We start from the raw sequence: 18320 nt of genomic DNA on the forward strand, positions 1-18320 counted from the left end.
ACGATAGCCTAAAATCAACAACATGGTACCTTACTAGAATGGCTGCCCAAGACCCTCCTGTTCTCCTAAATTAATGTCTCTACGAATTAACCATCGGAAACATATTTGTTGCTCCTCTGATTTTTATGATGATTGGATTTAAAAATGTAATGCTACATGTCTTTTATTTGTAATATTTATGCAATTTGTATACAATACACACATGTAATGTATAAACTACGATGAAAAGCAATGTCAATAAAAAAGTTTATTAAAAAAAAAGCATCAGGGATAGCAGTGCAAAGTGGCTAAATTCATCTGAAGACCCATTTAGAGCAAACATTTAATTAATTGGGTGCTCATTCCTTAAGATGCCCTGTAAAACAATTGCACCCCCCAGTGTTGTGTGTTCTTCCAATTATAAATGTGTTTTATTTATGTTCTCATTTTTAAAAGAAGTAGGGATATGTCTTTTTTTATGCTGTCTCTGACATGCAGTTTCTTCTAAAATGCTAAATGTTTTGTATGTAATGACAACCCACATGGAATGAACTGATGCTTGTTATCAGAATTATAGTACATTGTCTATCAGTGTTTTTGGTGGTCTCTTGGCCTGGATTCTGTCCTGTCTCGGCAGTTGTTGTTTTTCTGTAGGTTTGGGGAGGAGTCCGAGGATCCACTGTCCTGTTCGCAGAGAGATTTTTTTACGTTTTCTTAAATCAGGGGCACAAGGACCCGCCGCAGTCTCTTCAATAAGCGCTGCTCGGCGAGTGTGAAATTCTCCTTTTGTTATTTCTTCTGCATACATTGGTAAAACATTTTACCAGTATTAGTTATACACATTTATCTGTTTTGTGCCGGTTTCTACATTTATCTGTTTAGTGATAAGTTACTTATTTTTTGACAACCCCCAAAAAAAGACGTTACTAGATGTCTCAGCTGCACTTACTGATTTTAATCCATTGTCATAGATATTATTTTAGCCCATGAAATGGGTTTCTCCACCAGGTGCAGGTGACAAGTACACTTCGATAAATTCCTTATCTTATTGCTGTAAACATGCATAACTAATAAATGATATGTAATTCTCACACACTTATCCAAAGTACTTATTTAACTTCTAAATTCTTTTGATTTTTTGTTTTCCCCAGGTAGAAGAAATAAGAAATTCCATTGCTAAAATATCGGAAAATGTGGAGGAGGTAAAGAAGAAACACAGCACAATCTTATCTGCACCAAACCCAGAAGAAAGTAAGCTCTTTCATATCCGCTCTCAAATATAGATTTAGTACTCTTTCCGTCTTATTTCTGAAGGTATTTCAACAATTTCAGAAATGCCTCAGAAGGTAACTGCCTACAGCACTGTCAGTGTGAGCATTTCAGAACCGAATAACTTTTTTTGTTGCTGATGACTAATGGGAGGTTTTTGTTTTTATTATTCTATAAATATAATGTATTAGCAAAGTATTCATATCATCTAAAAGCCAGGTATTGTGCTCAGACAGGAGCTAAAAAGCAGCAATCAGAACTAACCAGCAAATCAAACGCTGCATCATAGATGTCTGTTTCTCCTGCACCATTCACATGAAGCCATTAAACGTCTTACTTATGCAGAAAGTTCTCACCGTCACCTTTTCTGCAAAAAAAAGAGAGCGGAGCTCTTATTTGTCGCTGCGATGGCTGTGGTGAAGATCTAGGCTGCTGATGATGTCAATGGGCCTCCCCCGTCTGCATTTTTGTGCAGCACTACCAGAAAACGCTGGGATGCCACTCACAAATGCCAGCCAACTGGCAATCAGCCATTGCGGGCTGTGGTCGCATGTAGGGTTTGTGCATGCACACTTGGGACCGTGCTCATGTGCGGTCCTCCGATAATTGCCAGGGCTTGGAATTCACAGCTCTGGGATCAGGTCTGAATCGGGCTCTAGATCTAAGGGGACAACACATTATTAAATAGAGATACTTCATAGACCTGAGTATTTATAGCTGGTATTGATCTACAATAGGTCAGTCTTCTGTTTGTCTTAATGCTGGTACAGTATGTTGCCTTAACTTCCCACTTTAGGTGGGCACACCACATTTCTAAAGGTGTTACTGTTGGCACTGATAAGTGTCTGCATATGTGTAATGGTTGTTGGTCCACAAGAAGTCCTCTTCAACATGCAATGGCTTATTAACCAATAGGAACAATGCAGGATACACATACTTGCACAACTGGGGGTTTTCAATTGCAGGTGGGATTTTGGAAAACCTTTCCCCTTAGACATGTTGAAATAATCCTGCTCTCTCCTACACTACGTCTCACCCTGCACGTCCTCTCCCACACACACCTGCTCTACTACACTACCCCTAACTCTTCTTAATATCTACATATATTACACCCCGTGGTAAAATACTGCAGGCAATTTGTTTTAATTGAATGCTGCAGGTATCAGGAGCGCACATAACTTTTTTTGTTTAATGAAAAATTGGGTGTGAAGTCTGAGGCAATTTTTACCCCAAAACCTTGCAGCTTATTGGACATTCTTCATAGTGTGCATTCTAAATATGGGCTGCTTTGAGGCTGGCCAGCCTCAAAGCATACCTTGGCGTGTTGGTTGCCCTCAACCATTCATTGAGGGCCCACTCTACTAGATTGTTGGGCTTGTCCTGGGAAGCTCACGCAAGAGTCTCAGCAGAGCGTCTTTGCAGGGCAGCTGCGTGGTTTTCTGCCGACCACCTTTTATCAAGTTACAGATTTGACACCTTTACCTCGTCAGATACTGCTTTTGGACGAGGTGTCTTAAGGGCAGCTCGGGAGCGTACCCACCCTTACGGAGCTGCTTTGGGACTTCCCATAGTTTCAGCATACACCATAGGTTGAAAGGGAAGAGGGACATTGTCAGCAAGTGTGTGCTTGGGCTGAATGTGTGTTTGTTTCTCGTTTCACTTTCTCCTGTTACTCTCAGCTTGTTACAATAACTGGTTTCTGAGGGGGGGGGGGGGGGGGGTTATTTATGTGGGAAGAAGAGCCATGGTCTACACTTGTTGGTGCCCGGGTCACCAGACCAACTTACCTCATAGTCCCAGTGTCTACCATGCTTTCAGAAAAAATAATAATTTTACAGCAAAGACCAAAAATCCCCTTATTTATTATATTGAGCAATACATTAACATGGTTTCTGTTATGAATGTCAGCTGATTCTTTTAGCTTTTCGTTTTTTAATAGTATGGCGGTATCCTATTGCCAGCGATAACTTACCGCATGGCATTTTGCCCCAGTGGTATTATCAGGGGGTGCTGCATGACTGTCCGACGGTTGGGATCCTAACTGTCAGTATACCGATGCAGAATTCCCGAATGTTTGACTGACGACAGTCAGGATCGTAACAAATAGCCTGTATGGAGAAAAGATTTGGTGGTGAATGCAGCAAACCACTAAGCCTGCAGCATGGTGAGCCCGCAAGGTTTTTTTTTCTGTTCGTCCCACTGTCTGGAGTACCAGCGCCCCAGATTCTGATGTTGGTATACTGGCCGTCGGGATCACGATCGTCGGCCAGTTATACCACACCCATTATCAGGCTATAATGTTGTTGTCAGGTAATTTACCGCATGGTCAAAACAGATTTTTGGGACATTGGATACATTTCTGAACCTGTGTGTGTGATCGTGGAAAAAGGAGGGCTGATAGGGCTGCTTGTCAAGGATTCTGCTTCGAGTGCATCAGGCATAATCCCTGATAGTTGCTAGCAGTTAGGGCTAATTGGATAGCCCCCAGGGATCCAGGAACATATTGACACACTAGGTATTTGCGATAGTTGTTTTTGAGTAGGGATTTTTTTCTTTGCGTTCTACATGCCAGACACCCTGTCAGTCGAAGGACAGACTTTTACTTTCTCTATTATGGCTTCTTGCAATTTCCCGCCACTGCATAGTAAATACAATGTCACATTTGTCAAGTTACTGTAACGTTTCTCTGTATTTCAGTGCTATGAGTAACTTTATCTTAAAGAAATGATTATATTGCAAATTACATTTCATATTTTCCTGCAACTTGACTTTGAGCACACTTTTTGCATTACAAGTACATCTTGTTGTTCCTCAGTGGAATTGTTAGACATTTTTAAGTTATTTGTATTTATTTTTTGTGTGTGTGTGTTTTTACTTTACCTTTATAGTAACAAGCTGCATTTTTATCCTGACCCATACATAGTTGTAATTCAGTTCTAAAACAGCACTATAATGTAGATGTGACACCTTGTTCTGCCCTGAAGCCTGCTAAGGACATCTTGGGTGTGGCCGCTTCGAGAACCCTATTGCATTCTATTGACATAATGAAGCCGACTTTCTTTACAGTTCCATTTACATTTATCATTATTTTCCCCAAGCCATCCAATAAAGGGAGTCCAATGGCATGTCTGTGTGAAGAACTCTCTTATTGCCATTCTTGTGCGAGTCCAGCTGTTATTTATTATTATAATTTTATTTATAAGGCGCCACAAGTGTTTCGCAGCGCTATACAAAGGAACAGTACAGGGAGACAAAACTTAGCATTACATTGAATAAATAAGAAAAATAGAGTACAGGTAAAGAGCGCCACAGTTCAATACACATTACAGCTGAAATAAAAGTAGTAAGAACTCGATCAATGTACTACTAGAGGCTTGTGGCCAAAGATGGAGATGAGTATGCGGACAAAGATGGTCACAGGAGGGAAGAGGGCCCTGCTCTGAGGAGCTTACAATCTAGTAGGAAGGGGAGGTGACTTGATAGCAGGATGTAAGCAGGCAGGAAGGTAGCTGTGGTTTACATTATTAGGTGATAGTAGTGTGAACCTGTTTGAAAATTGACCTGGGTATTGAGGTGTTGTGTTTTTTTTTTAAGGCCTTAAAGTGTATAAATGCTGGGGTTTGGCACTTTTAGGTGGATTCTTAGTGCTGCACTTAGTAAATGATCTGATCCAATTAATGGTCGACTCATTGCTCGCACATCTTTTCGTGAAGCCATTTTTGGGTAAAGAAATATTTCAACATACTTGTCTCTTCTATTATTCGAAACCATGTTAAGAGATGGTTTTGTGACTTTTGGAACCTGTATTTACATATTTCAAGATTGTTGTGGCTAACAAACCTACGGTAAGTTAGCAAAGACCATTATCATTCAGGTGACGGCATCCATATCGACCTAGTGTTCTTTCCCTAACCAGCTGTTCATGGCCCCTTTTGTGCATTCAGATCACTATATATTGGTGCTGGCCTAATTATTATATTCTCTGTGGTTCACCATGGAACTATTTTTATCTTGGATGCTGTAGGTGCCCCTTGTGGTCATATGGATGTCGTAGAAGCACTGTGTGACCGTATGGATGGCATAGGATGTAGATGAAATTCAATTAAAAATACCACCTGGGGCGAGGTGCATTGTGAATGCACCAAACCTTATAACCCAGGTTGAGCAACCTGGCAATTATACCCAGGTTATAAGAAGGGTTAAACCCGGGTTGACCTGTGTATAAAGGGTGACCTGGGTTTAATGCGAAAGTGATCCCGGTTCCAACCCAGCTTTGCTATCTGAAAGTGGCAATAAAGTTCTGATTTAGGTGATGTTACCTGTATTTGGTAAATACTGGTACCATTGAATAATGATGATTCTAATGGTGTGTACACACGGCAGATCTTGCCGTGAGATGCGAGTCCCAACGCGATCAGATCGCACCGGGACTCGCATCTCATGGCATGCCAGAGGGGCACAATTTACACTATATAGTGCAGATCTGCACAATATAGTCTTGCCTGCCCTCTCTATCTGGCTGCCGATATGCGCTCACACGGGAGCGCGCATCGGCAGTGCTTTGGGCTCACAAGCCCTAAAAAAAGCATGCGATTTGCATGCGATATGGCTTCCGATGTTTTCTATATCAGGAACATCGGAAGCCAAATCTTACCATCTGTACACACCATTAAACAAATGCTGTCTGGCTTTTGTAAATTGTCAAAGCTATAGGAGTTCTACAGGCAATATGCTATTATTTTAATGCTACAGGCAATGCTGTCTAAATTTGGAGCATGTTGTCAATCTCCAGAATTTGTTTTCGATTAATTTGAAAAATATTAGTATGTAAATACAACATTTTGTTTTGAAAATAGAGAGTTTTGGTTAATCATTTAAACCATTTTCTAATGCACTATAATGTTCCTGATGTAGCTTTTGGGTTTAAATATAAATATTTGTGCCTTACCAGGCAACAATATCGTATTAAGCTATAAAGGGTCAAAAGTACTTGTTCTAATTTACAGCTGCTAAACATTGAAGTTTATGATTAGCCTTTTCGTGTTTCAGAAGACATTGGTTAGACAATGTATTTTAACCAGTGTAAATTGTAATATATTACCTGAATATTCATCTGCCTTCTTTTTATTTTCAGAAACCAAGGATGAGCTTGAGAGTCTTAACAAAGAAATCAAGAACATTGCCAATAAAGTTCGAACAAAGTTAAAGTGTAAGAAAAACTTTCATTCGTAGATTCTGTGGTGATGTGACTGTTACTGTAAGTCATGTTCTGCTTGAATGTACAAAGGTTACAATGTGTTTTTGGGACATTTCATTATTAGTTGTAATGTTCAGAGTTATTTATCGGGTTAGTTTCCAATATTCTTTAGCACCGTGGTCGCCAACCCGTCGCTCGCGAGATACCAGTAGCTCGTGGTGGCGATCCGTGTGGCTCGACCACTGCACTGCAGAGAGGAGGCACATAGCGCCTGCATGTCTCTCAGCACCGAGCACAGTCTGCCTGCCGAAGCCGCACTATGATCCGCGGGAGTCAGCATGGAGAATGTCATCACCCAGCTCCATGCCACCTGCTGCTGTGCTGTCATTGGCTGCTGCCCTGTGACTGGGCCGTAAGCCAATCAGGAGCCGGCCCACGAGCTTTGATTTGCTGACGACCCAGTCATGGAAGAGAGGGGATGGTGGAGTGAGGGGACGCGTGCAATGTGAAGGGATGCAGCGGAGGAGGAGAAGGAGATGCCACGGAGTAGACAGACAGGACAGGTCAAGACAACCAGGCCAGCCAGCAGGGGGACCCTGGACTCTCCTCCACCCAGCAGCAGGAGCAGCAATGGTTAGTTGTGCTGCTGCTGGCACCGTGGGGGCATATGTGTGTCTGGCACCATGGTGGCATATGTGTGTCTGGCTCCGTGGGGGCATATGTGTGTCTGGCACCGTGGGGGCATATGTGTGTGCAATTGCTGGGCGTTCCCCATGCTCTCGGCCTATGCCCGCCCAGCTTCCTCCCCTACCCGTGTGAACGCCTTGGGTCTCCAAATTTGTATTTTCACTGATATGCATGCGCAGACTCACAACATCGGCCAAATGTGAGCCAACCTGAATCGCCCTTTGCAAAATCAGGAAAATTATATTAAATTTGTGCTGGCATGAACTCTTAAGCACTAGGGCCCTTATTCTGGTTCACTTGCAAAGGCAAATTCCTTCTTAAATGGACAAAACCATGGGCACTGCGGTGGAGCAGATGTAATATTGTCAAGCTGCATATCATTTTAATCAGCAAAGACTGCTAGTATGTCTTATTCTCATAGCGATGCAAATAAAATGCAGAGTCTCACAGGAGTTGGCGGCTGTCATGCCCTGTGTGCCACAACTCAGTATGTACAGAGGCTAGATGGGAAAGGACACATTACTTTCTGCATCATTATACTGGTTATTGAGCATTACTCAAGAGACGCACCTGCTGTTAGTTCGGATTTCACTGCACTTTCATTAGGAGGGCACACTCTGGTTTGCATTATACTGGCATGCTTTCCTGATCTTTGTGATATTCACCCCATAGGGTGGTTTCTCCTCTTTCTTCAAAATTTTCTTTGGTGCTTGGCAGAATCAATTAAATTAGGCAGTTTTTTTTGGACTACGCATTTAAACAATATTGCCAATATTGTCTGACAGAGGTTCACTTTAAAAGGTTTCAAAATGAGCTTAATGTCTTTTCTTAATTTGTTTTTTTTTTTTTAAACCTGCAAGTTTTACACTGTATAGTGTAACTTCCTATAATAGGGTCCGCCCCAGAAATGTCGACATAGGCAAAAGGTTTACATAAGAAGGTGAAAATGGTTGATACATCCGTCAACATGAGGTTTTTTTTGTTAGTTTTTATATTATTTGGGGGGGGGGGGGGGGGGGGGGGTTGTGTCATTTTGTAGATTTTAGCACATGGACCACAAGTTAGTGTGCCGCATGCCATAGTTCGGTTATGGTGCTCGGGGACACTTTACCATTCATCAGAGTCCACGTGGATGGTAAACTATGAAAGTTCAAAATTAATTAAAAAAAATAAAATCACACGTTGACCTTTTTAATGTGTTTACAATTTTACCATATGGATCTATCATGATTGTATCCACAGATTCAGCTAGAACTATTATATGCACTAGCTGGCTTATTTTGTATATTCGTTTGGTGCATCATTAGTACTATTTGCCTCTAATGTGTGAAATAAAGCTGTTCTTAAGCATGGTGTGACTCATTATGAGTAAAGTCTCACGGGTATATTTTTCTGTAGCTATTGAACAAACAATTGACCAGGATGAGCATGCAAACCGGTCTTCTGTGAATTTAAGAATAAGAAAAACTCAGGTAAGAGTTGAAAAAAATAAAGATATTTATTTTCTGTGTGCATTTGATATCACTTTTATTATCATCATTCTAATTAATATTTGAATAACATTCATTATTTCTTGTGTGTAGCCTTGTCTGCATTTCCTCTGTGTCAATCTGAAGAAAAACCATTACCTCAAAGTAAATTTCACCATGTAATAGCAAGCACAATGTGCTTAAAAAAATAAATACAATTCTAAGCTTTTTGGCAGTGCTGGTTTGGTGTATGTTATTATCATTAACTCCATTCCCACCAACCCTACCACCACCACCTTTCTCTTTTACCCCTTTTCCACTGACCTGGGGTTTTGCATGTGAACGAGCATCAATCTGGAAAAAGAGCCCACAAAAGTCCTAAGTCAAGGAGTTTACCCTGGATGTACCCAGGTGAGCCGCAGTTTATACTGTAACCCAATTTATCGACCTGGGACTCCTTTACAGGTTGGGAAAAGCCAGATTCCCAGCACTTGGAGATGATGTCATTGCCAAGCTCCAATACTGCAATACCGGGAATCATGTGAGTTGATGGCACAATGTAAAGGGGGATGTCCCCTGTCTGACTAGAAAAGCAGCATAATTTTATCAGCCTACCCAGTATCCCTTCTCATACTATGTCACTTCTCTTCATAATCTCACTTCAACATCTATTGTTCATTATCTGCCCTTCTTACACCCTTATTTGTTATAATTTCTGCCACCATCTATCTTCAGGACTGGATGCCTCACTTGCCTTACATAGTGGCTGCAGTGGAAGTCTATTCCTGCACCTGATAACCTATTACTACCAAGCATGCTGGTAGTGCTCTGTTAGGAGCCTATCCGTAATGAGGAGCAGCTTCAGTGTGTGTAATACTGTGGCCGTAGTTTCTTCTAACATTTGGGACACTGAGATTTTTTTTTATAGCAAAACGTTCTTATGGTTATGTATTATTGTACATTTACAGCAACGTATGTTACTATTGAATTTTTATATACTGTATCAGTGTAATTCAACGGTTCTACACAGCTGTTACTTTTGAGAGGTCATACTGGTACTTTTTGCTAATTTCAGTGTACCAGAAATTGTTTGTCGTTTAGATAATCTTTGTGGTTTATGGGTTTGCCCTAGAAGAGAGTAAGATTATAGGGAGGTTGCACTTGTTCGTTGAGATAAGGAATGTGATTAATAACAATTATAAATAAGCACAATTGGTAGAACGCTGTTGTTGTATCCTGGAGGTCAGTTTAATTAGGAGTGATTTTCATAAAACCAACATACATCACTGCAATGCAGGCACCAAGAAATGTGAGATTCAATTACAAATGCCAATTTACAGTATGCAATGCAAGGTTGTATGACTTTATTACAATAAGTGAACTGGGCAAAGTGGATGAAATTTTGGGGGAAACCATCCTGGACCCAAAATAAGTGTATCAGCAGGACCATGTACAGCTGTTAGTGACTGACTGGCTGATTTATTTATTTTTTTCTAACATATTTGTCTGTAAATAGATTTAATGACTCTTTTTGTAAAAAGTTGGGATAAAAACTTTTACTAACCACAAGTTAAGAAATCCGGACAAATAGCAAGAGAAAAGTATGTCCTAGTGTGGTGCACCTAGATAAACTTAACGATTAAAATATAGCTTTTATTAATATTTTTAAAGGCGAAATATAAAAACACACAAACAAGACAAAGTGTATATGGATGTGTTTAAAAAGCGGCGGCTCTCTGACTCCACATCCGTTTTTGACTAGAGGTAAATATTGGTAACCCCACAGGTATAATATGCTGACACCTTTATTATTAGTGATTATAACATCTAGTATAGTGGTGTCAATGTAGCTCAATGCCCCTTCACACAAATGCGCACATGCTAGCCCCAGTGCAGTGATGAGTATGAATATGCACAATTAGGCTGGTGACCACAGCCAATTTAAAAAATTTATATGTGCGGTAGACTATCACTGTATCACATAAGACACCGTTACTGATCAGTATTTGTAACCTTTCTCATGTGTCAGCGTGGGTATCAGAAAATTCTAATGTCACATAGGGTTGCTCTGACCTCTATTATGTAGGCTGGAATTGCCTTAATTATGAGGGAGCCTCTATGTTAAGAATCTGTCTGTCGTGATAGGTTCTGTTGTTTCCAAATAAGCTTATGAGTGTTGTCAGATAAATAACAAATATTTATGAAAAGTCAACATAGATACCAGTCAACATAGGTGTCGACTGATTCAGAATGTACCTTGGGTTATTCAAACCTCTATTGTACAGGCTAGAATTGCCCTTAAAATAAGGTAGCCTTAGTGTTGAATAGATGGACTTGTATGTCATGAGATGTTTTTATATTAATATCCTGTAGTACAGAAAAGTCAACACATCAGTCGGCCAGCATTGATTGCGGCATATATCAGAATTCCTCCAAAACCTCTTATTTAGGCTATAATAGCTTTTATAGAGGAAAGAGGTACATATGTAGCTCTTTTTATCATAAAGAGTTTTTATTGTTGCTGATCCGTGTCGACATGCAGTAAGGTCTGTGTCAACATACAGTAGTTTTGACAATCACTCATTTATAAATAAGGTTTTTAATATACATTTGAAACGACAGTAAATAAATTGTGCTTAGGTACTGTTGATTTTAATATACTTAGGCAGTCAACAGGAACGCTGCCTGTCAGTCCATGATGCTTTTAACAGTCACTGACTTGCGAATAGGGTTTAGTTCCCTTTGAAACAATTGTGTTTATTTCAAGTCAATGTGATACACTTGATCAATTAGCAGGGGTGCTGCCAACGGCTAGTGGTGGACGTTTAGTAGCAATCCACCTGTATATATCTGTACTGATACCACAATTCAATCGAGGGTGGGGGCATAGATCGCTGTAAATGATAAATGAGTTACAGCGTGCCCTTCTGTGATAGTATAATGAATAGAGATAGGGTACAGTAATGATGCCTTATAAGATTGCCTAAGGTGTTTTAAGGTCAATCCCTATTAGGCAGCGGATTTCTTAAAGTATGCCCCTGGCTAATAGCCAATAAATGGTCACAGATTATCACCAGTGGTGCCCACTGTATGGTGATAGAGTGGTGCGCACAGTAGTGAGGGGGTTCCTGTGGGTTAAAACATATATAAAAAATACATCCTAGTCAGATGCGAGTCAGGGAGCGTCACCGCTAGCCGGCGTACGCTTTGCATTCAGCTTTTTCAAGGCCAACCCGACGGGTCTTCCTGAGGTGTTTAAATACCCTGTTAATTGGTGGGCGTAACTGTCTCAGCGTTCAATGGCTGGAGGATGTCCAATCATCTCGTCGCTCCATCTCCGGAGCGGCGTATGGTAGTTCAGCAGGCTTGTTTGAATCATGATGCGTATTGAGATTATTGTGGTGCGGTGACCAATAACCGGATAGTTCAGACTAAATGGGCGTGATGAATTCCAAAGTCTAGCTCTAATTGACAAGTATTGAATCATTGTAAACTCTATGTGTATATTTTACACATAATCTAAGGTCCCCGCTTACAGCGGTTGTCAGATTCTGGAACATAGGATATTTGGATATAGAAAAGTTACTAATATACATGTCAAGAATACAAATTTAACTGTCCCTGGAAAGACTGAATGAGGAGTAAGAACTGGGAAGGTGACATGTGTCTTGATATATGATATATATCAGTAATTCACTACCAGAGTTGCAATACATTCAGACTCATATTATTAAAAAAACATTTTCTAAAACACTCTGCTTCCTGACCACCTTTGATCAGACACATGTCTTTTTAGCGTAGTTATGAGGAGAATTAATGTCTTATTTTGCCTTATTTTGACTTAAGAACTGTCGACATTATGAGGTAGACCCTCTGTCGACAAATCGACATTAACTTAACCATATGGATCTACCCCCTAAACCTACATACCCACTAATGTACTGACCTACCACTAATCAATTATTGTCATAAGTAAGAAAACTGTCGACACAATCTCTGTCGACACAATACTAAATGTTTTACCATATTATATCTCTTATTATATTATAATTTATTAGCATATTTTTACACATTGTAAATATATACACCACTTATAACCATTGGGTCACAAATCCCTTGCCTTGGTTTTGCACAGTTTTATTTCACGTTTTGTTTGGTTTCCACCCTTACACCAATTGTTTGTTTCACTGCCTTCTCTCTACCACAACAATACGCATGTTAGTCAATAATTTTATTCCACCTACTCTTTCCATTTTTTAATCTGATAACGTCAGATAGACATTACACCTATTATCTAATCTTGCATTTTTTATGCATTTCACATATCTCTCTGAGAGATACACGCCTTCTCACCATATTTCACTTTCACCATATTTATACAATTTTTATGACATATTGATACTGTTTCCAGGAACAGTGCGCCGTGTCACTCTACAATGTGACACAACGTGTTCACATATCTTTAACCTTTACAATCATTATAACCCCTTTATGAATTTATATTAATTCAGGTGCACATGTATTTCATTTTTATTAGTACAGACCCTATAAGTAAGATACCCGTATCATCATTGATACAAAATATATATATTTTTATTAGGGGTTTGTGTAGCAGTTTTGGTCAATATCTTCTTTCCTTTTATGACAGTTTGCACTGGTCAGCGGCATATGTGTATTTATTTATTATTAAGACCAACAAATACAGATTATTCTCCTCTTCTTTTTCTCTGTCTCGTTGTATACTGCATCGTCTCACGACTATTATAGGGAACAAATACAATCTTCCCATACGCATATATCAAGACACATGTCACCTTCCCAGTTCTTACTCCTCATTCAGTCTTTCCAGGGACAGTTAAATTTGTATTCTTGACATGTATATTAGTAACTTTTCTATATCCAAATATCCTATGTTCCAGAATCTGACAACCGCTGTAAGCGGGGACCTTAGATTATGTGTAAAATATACACATAGAGTTTACAATGATTCAATACTTGTCAATTAGAGCTAGACTTTGGAATTCATCACGCCCATTTAGTCTGAACTATCCGGTTATTGGTCACCGCACCACAATAATCTCAATACGCATCATGATTCAAACAAGCCTGCTGAACTACCATACGCCGCTCCGGAGATGGAGCGACGAGATGATTGGACATCCTCCAGCCATTGAACGCTGAGACAGTTACGCCCACCAATTAACAGGGTATTTAAACACCTCAGGAAGACCCGTCGGGTTGGCCTTGAAAAAGCTGAATGCAAAGCGTACGCCGGCTAGCGGTGACGCTCCCTGACTCGCATCTGACTAGGATGTATTTTTTATATATGTTTTAACCCACAGGAACCCCCTCACTACTGTGCGCACCACTCTATCACCATACAGTGGGCACCACTGGTGATAATCTGTGACCATTTATTGGCTATTAGCCAGGGGCATACTTTAAGAAATCCGCTGCCTAATAGGGATTGACCTTAAAACACCTTAGGCAATCTTATAAGGCATCATTACTGTACCCTATCTCTATTCATTATACTATCACAGAAGGGCACGCTGTAACTCATTTATCATTTACAGCGATCTATGCCCCCACCCTCGATTGAATTGTGGTATCAGTACAGATATATACAGGTGGATTGCTACTAAACGTCCACCACTAGCCGTTGGCAGCACCCCTGCTAATTGATCAAGTGTATCACATTGACTTGAAATAAACACAATTGTTTCAAAGGGAACTAAACCCTATTCGCAAGTCAGTGACTGTTAAAAGCATCATTAACTGACAGGCAGCGTTCCTGTTGACTGCCTAAGTATATTAAAATCAACAGTACCTAAGCACAATTTATTTACTTTCGTTTCAAATGTATATTAAAAACCTTATTTATAAATGAGTGATTGTCAAAACTACTGTATGTTGACACAGACCTTACTGCATGTCGACACGGATCAGCAACAATAAAAACTCTTTATGATAAAAAGAGCTACATATGTACCTCTTTCCTCTATAAAAGCTATTATAGCCTAAATAAGAGGTTTTGGAGGAATTCTGATATATGCCGCAATCAATGCTGGCCGACTGATGTGTTGACTTTTCTGTACTACAGGATATTAATATAAAAACATCTCATGACATACAAGTCCATCTATTCAACACTAAGGCTACCTTATTTTAAGGGCAATTCTAGCCTGTACAATAGAGGTTTGAATAACCCAAGGTACATTCTGAATCAGTCGACACCTATGTTGACTGGTATCTATGTTGACTTTTCATAAATATTTGTTATTTATCTGACAACACTCATAAGCTTATTTGGAAACAACAGAACCTATCACGACAGACAGATTCTTAACATAGAGGCTCCCTCATAATTAAGGCAATTCCAGCCTACATAATAGAGGTCAGAGCAACCCTATGTGACATTAGAATTTTCTGATACCCACGCTGACACATGAGAAAGGTTACAAATACTGATCAGTAACGGTGTCTTATGTGATACAGTGATAGTCTACCGCACATATTAATTTTTTAAATTGGCTGTGGTCACCAGCCTAATTGTGCATATTCATACTCATCACTGCACTGGGGCTAGCATGTGCGCATTTGTGTGAAGGGGCATTGAGCTACATTGACACCACTATACTAGATGTTATAATCACTAATAATAAAGGTGTCAGCATATTATACCTGTGGGGTTACCAATATTTACCTCTAGTCAAAAACGGATGTGGAGTTAGAGAGCCGCCGCTTTTTAAACACATCCATATACACTTTGTCTTGTTTGTGTGTTTTTATATTTCGCCTTTAAAAATATTAATAAAAGCTATATTTTAATCGTTAAGTTTATCTAGGTGCACCACACTAGGACATACTTTTCTCTTGCTATTTGTCCATATTTCTTTGTGTCCAGTGGTAGCACACCCCTTGTGAAAAATACATATCTGTGTATATATTAGTACAATAGGGGTACACCCATTTTTCTCAACACGTTTGAGGGTCCTGTGCGAATAGCAAACACACTCAAGTTAAGAAATCCCCCTCCCATCAGTACCACATCTCCAGGTACCTGTTCTACACAATACTGGGGGTATTCAACCACTGCTATTACATTTTTTGCCAGATTGAAAAACGTCAATCGCCCATGCATTTTAACTTCACCAAAACATGTTGATTCATAGCAAATTTGGTCCAGGAGAAAAATAGACACTGAGATTGAATAGGGCAAATCTAATTCACCCTAAAAACAGTTATAAATTGCTGAATTATATATATTTTTCCACCTGGCGTAAAATCCTGCACAGACTGAAAATCCCCTTGTGCCAATTATTGAGCTTTTTGAAGAAATTTACCTGAAAATGGTCAATGGCCTAATGGCCAACTTACGCTATTTAAACCCCTCTAAGTGCATGATTGTTCATTAGAAGGGGTACACTAGAGGTCTGGTCTGTGCCCGGGCACAGACCAGAACTCGTTTATCAATCTGACATTTTCTCGATTTTCGAGGTGAGCTCGTCTGATTTGTGGTTTCGTTTTGCTCCCTTGTCGAGATGACCAATTTTCGAATTGTCAAGCATACTTGTGTGAGATTTTTCTGGTTATTTTCATCTGCCTATTCAATGTGGATTATTTTTCAGGTGCTCGACTGCTTCAAGGCAGTTTACCTCCTTTTTTAACTCGCCTCTTTCAGGAGTCGCGATAAGGTTTTTTTGGGTTTTGAAAGCTGCCCCAAAAGCATGCCCATCCCACATGTTAGGTCACTTGTATCCATGCAGGGTCAGATTATCCCATGATGCTTTGTTTGTTGTTGCCATATTTTGTTTACTTCACCCACAATGCAGTGGGATTATAAAGTATCTTTCTAGGCGGGAAGGTGAGATTGGCACGCCTACAGCTCGCATCATTGGTCAAATGTCGACATGAGGAGTCGCTGATTTACACTTTGACTATTCGTAAACTCGAATTGTCGAGTTGAATTTTGGCTGTCGAGCAAAATGGAAAATTCTAAACTCGACTATTAGGGCTATTTCTGATGGGATTGAATACACTCATACCTTACTGTCACCTGCTCAGGATGGTATGCACAAAAAAATTAAAATTCCCTGAAAAAACAATATGACTTAGGAATGATTTGCAAATGAAATTTGATGGCCACGTTTGCTGTAAAAACAGCTCACAGGACCCAATTCACACCTAACTGAATGGACTCCCTTGAGCAGATTTTGCCAACTGCTGTCCTCAAGGCATGCGAACAGTCCAGCTTTTTGTGATTTGCATGTTTGAGCACAGGTAACTAAATCAAAATAACAGAGGTAGTAATTAAGTCATGTGCTTCTGTATTACTAGCCTTAAAACCGGGACTGTTGCAGTCACTCAGCACTGCATTTTATTGCAGCACTAGTTGGATTCAATTATGCGGGGGTTCCCGATTCATGTACTATTTTCCTCACAGCTTCATGTGTTTAAAAACCAGATTTCTTTTAATTTTGGAAAGCAATATGGTTTGCAAATACATCCTCTCAGCGGACTTGCACTAAAACTTCTTTTTTTGTTTTATTATTCCAGCATACAGTATTGTCCAGAAAATTTGGTGAAGTAATGATTGAATACAATGAAACCCAGATTCAATTTCGAGAGCGCAGTAAAGGACGGATACAACGTCAGCTTGAAATAAGTATGATACTTTATAACGTTTTCTTAAAAGAATGATTGAATACTATGATTGAAAATGTGTTTTAGATTTTATAATTTATTCAGTAAATGGATAGTGGACACTTCTTTTATGTTTTTTAAATGTGCATCATTCTGAAAATCTCTAGAAATGATTTATATTTAGCCTAATATTTTTGCTATAATGACCATCCTTCCTGCAACTGTTAATTGCTCAACTAATATATTGACTTTTCTATAGCCATTAACATAAGTTATTTATTGTATTCCATTGCATTATATATTTTTTGTTAACACTTTCAATTATGTGGTCTGCATTTTGGACAGTAATTGGCTACATTTCAGTTATTTCTCCACCGTCCAATGGGATACTGGGTTATACTATGGGGATAGAGATCCTCCGCAGGAGAGACAGGCACATTAAAGCTTTCAGTGTGGGTGCACTGGCTCCTCCCCTCTATCTCCCTCCACTAGTCAGTTTAGAAAAATGTGCCTCAGGAGAGGCAGTGCTTTCTGGATGCTCCAGACTTTTTCTTCAAATTTTATTTAGTTTATTATTTTGGGGCGCTGCTTTGACCAGGCAGCTGTCCTACTTCGAGGGTGTCAGGGGTAGGGTCAGTCCCCGACCTCTTAAGGTGCAGAGCTGACCCTGCTGCAGGATAATCTGTCCTGAGTGGGGCCTGTCACCGCACAGTATTGCGCTGTAGCGAGCAGGCCCCCCAGCTGCTGCACACCCCCTGACTGGTCCAAAGATGTCTGTGGTGAGTACAGGTTGGGGGTCCCACAAGGGGACACCCCAAACCATTCTGTGCGGCAAGATGGCGGCGGCCCTCTCGCAGGGACCGCGCGACCCCCCCTCATCACACTGGCATAGGGTGATGCCGCTGGACCACCAGGGATGCCCAGGGCTTTTTTAAGCATTTTATGTGAAAAGCGCTTCTTATGCCAGTTTAAATATACTGGAAGCGCCAGCTCCGTGTAAAGGGGGCGGGGCTTCGCTCAGATCAGGACCAGGCTCTGCTGGGCGCGCCCTGTCTCTGCTTCCTGCTTCTTCA

General features: G+C 40.2%; 1 protein-coding gene across 3 annotated transcripts in view; it reads left to right on the plus strand.

Moving 5' to 3' along the window:
• Nucleotides 1-18320, plus strand: part of STX2 (syntaxin 2) — an 82133-nt gene that overhangs the window by 27123 nt on the left and 36690 nt on the right. For all 3 annotated transcript variants that reach the window (XM_083150280.1, XM_083150289.1, XM_083150299.1), the window contains exons 3-6: nt 1131-1230; nt 6383-6457; nt 8531-8604; nt 17161-17269. In XM_083150280.1, coding sequence (XP_083006406.1) covers nt 1131-1230; nt 6383-6457; nt 8531-8604; nt 17161-17269 — 358 coding nt within the window. The remainder of the gene's footprint in view (nt 1-1130; nt 1231-6382; nt 6458-8530; nt 8605-17160; nt 17270-18320) is intronic.

Source organism: Crinia signifera, chromosome 1 (genome assembly GCF_055691185.1).
Source record: "Crinia signifera chromosome 1, ASM5569118v1, whole genome shotgun sequence".
In the NCBI taxonomy this organism is placed as follows: Eukaryota; Metazoa; Chordata; class Amphibia; order Anura; family Myobatrachidae; genus Crinia; species Crinia signifera.